The 2,766-nt window shown below is 39.8% G+C and overlaps 1 protein-coding gene across 1 annotated transcript in view; it reads left to right on the forward strand.

Moving 5' to 3' along the window:
• The window catches only part of LOC106011893 (monocarboxylate transporter 13), a 10,211-nt gene that overhangs the window by 6,347 nt on the left and 1,098 nt on the right, over positions 1-2,766 (forward strand). The window contains exon 5 of the mRNA XM_013083052.2: positions 538-541. Within this exon, the coding sequence (XP_012938506.2) occupies positions 538-541 (4 nt within the window). The remainder of the gene's footprint in view (positions 1-537; positions 542-2,766) is intronic.

Below are 2,766 nucleotides of genomic sequence, written 5' to 3' on the forward strand. Positions count from 1 at the left end.
ACAAGAACAAGAACAAGAACAAGAACAAGAACAAGAACAAGAACAAGTACAAGAACAAGAACAAGTACAAGAACAAGAACAAGAACAAGAACAAGTACAAGTACAAGAACAAGAAGAAGAACAAGAACAAGAACAAGTACAAGAACAAGTACAAGAACAAGAACAAGAACAAGAACAAGAACAAGAACAAGAACAAGAACAAGTACAAGAACAAGAAGAAGAATCAACAACAACGATAACAAGAACAATAAGAACAACAAAAAGCAACAGACGGAAACATCAACAGCATCCTCCAAATTCGCCCAATTACTCTGACAACGACTACGTCTCGACTGAGACAGCATCTCCCCACCCCCACCGCAAAAGCACTCCCCCATTTATTGATCGCTGATTGGTTGATTGCAAGCTTGTCTTTGTCCTCGGTCCAGCTATTGGCGGATTACCAAGTTTAGTCATCTGTCTGAGCCTACGATTGGCTGATTACTGTTCATGTGACAAAGGAAGAGATTTACTCTGTTCCAAACCTAATCTCCACAGTCAGGTATTTAGAGCGGATGAAATTCGGGGATGACGTTGGACTTAAAATTTTCGTGTTTTTGTTTGTTTTGTTGGGAGGGGGTGGTTGAGGGGTGTGGGGGGGTTTGTTTGCTTATTTTTCTTTGGTGAGTGGCGATTGGTGAGGGGTTTTCTTGGGGTTTTTTGGCTTTAAAAAAAAGTTTAAATGAGTTTTACGGCACTTGCAACACAATTAGGTCATATACATGGCGAACTGGGCAGGTTGTAGAAGACATGGTGTTCAGTAGATGGTTTTTGTGAGGTTTGGCGGGTGGCTTTTGGGTGGTTGGTGGGCAGATTTTGGGTGGTTGGCTGGTGTTAGGTGGATGTTTGGCGGATAGTTTTTATGTGGTAGGTTGGTGGTTTTGGGGTGTTTTGGGGTGCTTGGTGGGTGGGTTTTTTCGGTGCTTTGGGGTGTTGGTGGCTGGATGGCGGGAGGTTGGCGGGTTGTTTTCTTGGCGTTTTGACAGGGAAGAAATTTGTTATCAAGTATCTGTCTTTCTGCTGCGATATTGTGTCCTTTTCAGCCCGGGTTGGCTCTGACAAGCAAGGTCTGGAACCCGCCTCCTTAATTATATAAACTGAGTCAAAAGGGACTTAAAAATACCTTTATTTCATGTATACCTATATTATACAAGCCAACACTGGATGAGTGGGGAACAGCATCTTAGTTGAAATATGAAAATACTTCTGCACGTAAGAATTGGTCTCATGTCTTCCATGAATAGTGAAGGGAAAAAACACACTAACAACAAAAAAACAACAACAAACAAACAGACAAATAATATAATAACCAATACATGCACTGATGCAGATGGCAGTGGTTCGAATCTTTTGGCACAGTCGTATCGGAGATGGACGAAATGGTTTCTTTCCCACATTGTCCTTTAACGAACAGAGATTGGGGCATCGTTTATCCATCAGGTAGACAGACAAACATACGGATTGACAGAAGGTGGAAATAAGAGTAGAAGGGAAGTCACACGAGTAAGCAAGGGAAAAGAAAGCCAAAAAGACCGCCTGTGATTGAGCGAATGACGTTTTTGACTGTGTTAAGTCAAACATTGACACAGACAAACTAATTTGCTAACTTAAACAGACGCCATAACTGAACGCACCACGGGGAAAAAAAACTGGAGGGAGTTTTGAATTACCGATGGACCAAAAGATTACTTTGAGCTCATGATGACCATGTTTATTTTCTATTTTTATTTAGTTTGGTGGGCTCTTTATTTTGTTGTTGTTTGAAAGGGGGGAGGGGTTGTTTTGTTTTGTTTTCAAACGTGGAGTCTTGATGTAGCTATTAGATTTTTTCATTGAACGAAAAAAGACGTCAACACGATTCCTGATAACTATAATCGATCGATCAATCAACCAAGCAACTAACCAACCTACCAGCCAACCAACCAACCAACCAACCAACCAACAAACCAACCAACCAACCAATCAACCAACATACAATCAATCAACCAATCAATTGTATAATTATGATCGTATTGGGCAATTCTTTAATCAATCAATCAATCAATCAATCAGTCCACCAATCCAATCCATCAATCCACCAATCCACCGATCCATCCATCAATCAAACAATTTTAAAAAATCAGTTAATCAGTCAATCAATCAAAAATCAATCAATCAGTCAATCAATCAATCAATCAATTAATCAAAGAAACACGGAAGGAAATAAGGAAATTTTTCGGTTTTAAAAAATCATTAAGTTTCCAAGTCTGTTTGCTGGAACGTTATGTAGACCTCAGCTCAGCCCGTGTATGACCCTGGCAGGCACGGTAAAAGTAGCTCGTTTCTTAATAAATGATCTAAGTAGTGTTAATTGGGACGTAAAACAACGACAATTACATTACAAGTCCATGATCTATTGCTTTCAGTGGCGGGAGCTCTTGTGTGGGTTTTTGTTCTTGTTTTTTTTTTCTTTCCAATTAAGCATCTGTTGTCCTGATATCTTCTCTTCATTTTCTGTGTTGATAACTTGTTTGTAACACCTCTATCTCCAGCTCGTATGACTTTATTATGTTGCAAGTGCCGTGAAACTCGTACTAAAACATAACAATACTGCGATCAAGGAGAAGGCCGCAGGAACCTGTAGAAGAGAAGAGTCACAGAGAATGATGATGATGATGATGATGATGATGATGATGATGATGATGATGATGATGATGATGATGATGATGATGATAAAGTTGAATCCCT

This window comes from Aplysia californica, unplaced genomic scaffold (assembly GCF_000002075.1).
Source record: "Aplysia californica isolate F4 #8 unplaced genomic scaffold, AplCal3.0 scaffold00208, whole genome shotgun sequence".
In the NCBI taxonomy this organism is placed as follows: Eukaryota; Metazoa; Mollusca; class Gastropoda; order Aplysiida; family Aplysiidae; genus Aplysia; species Aplysia californica.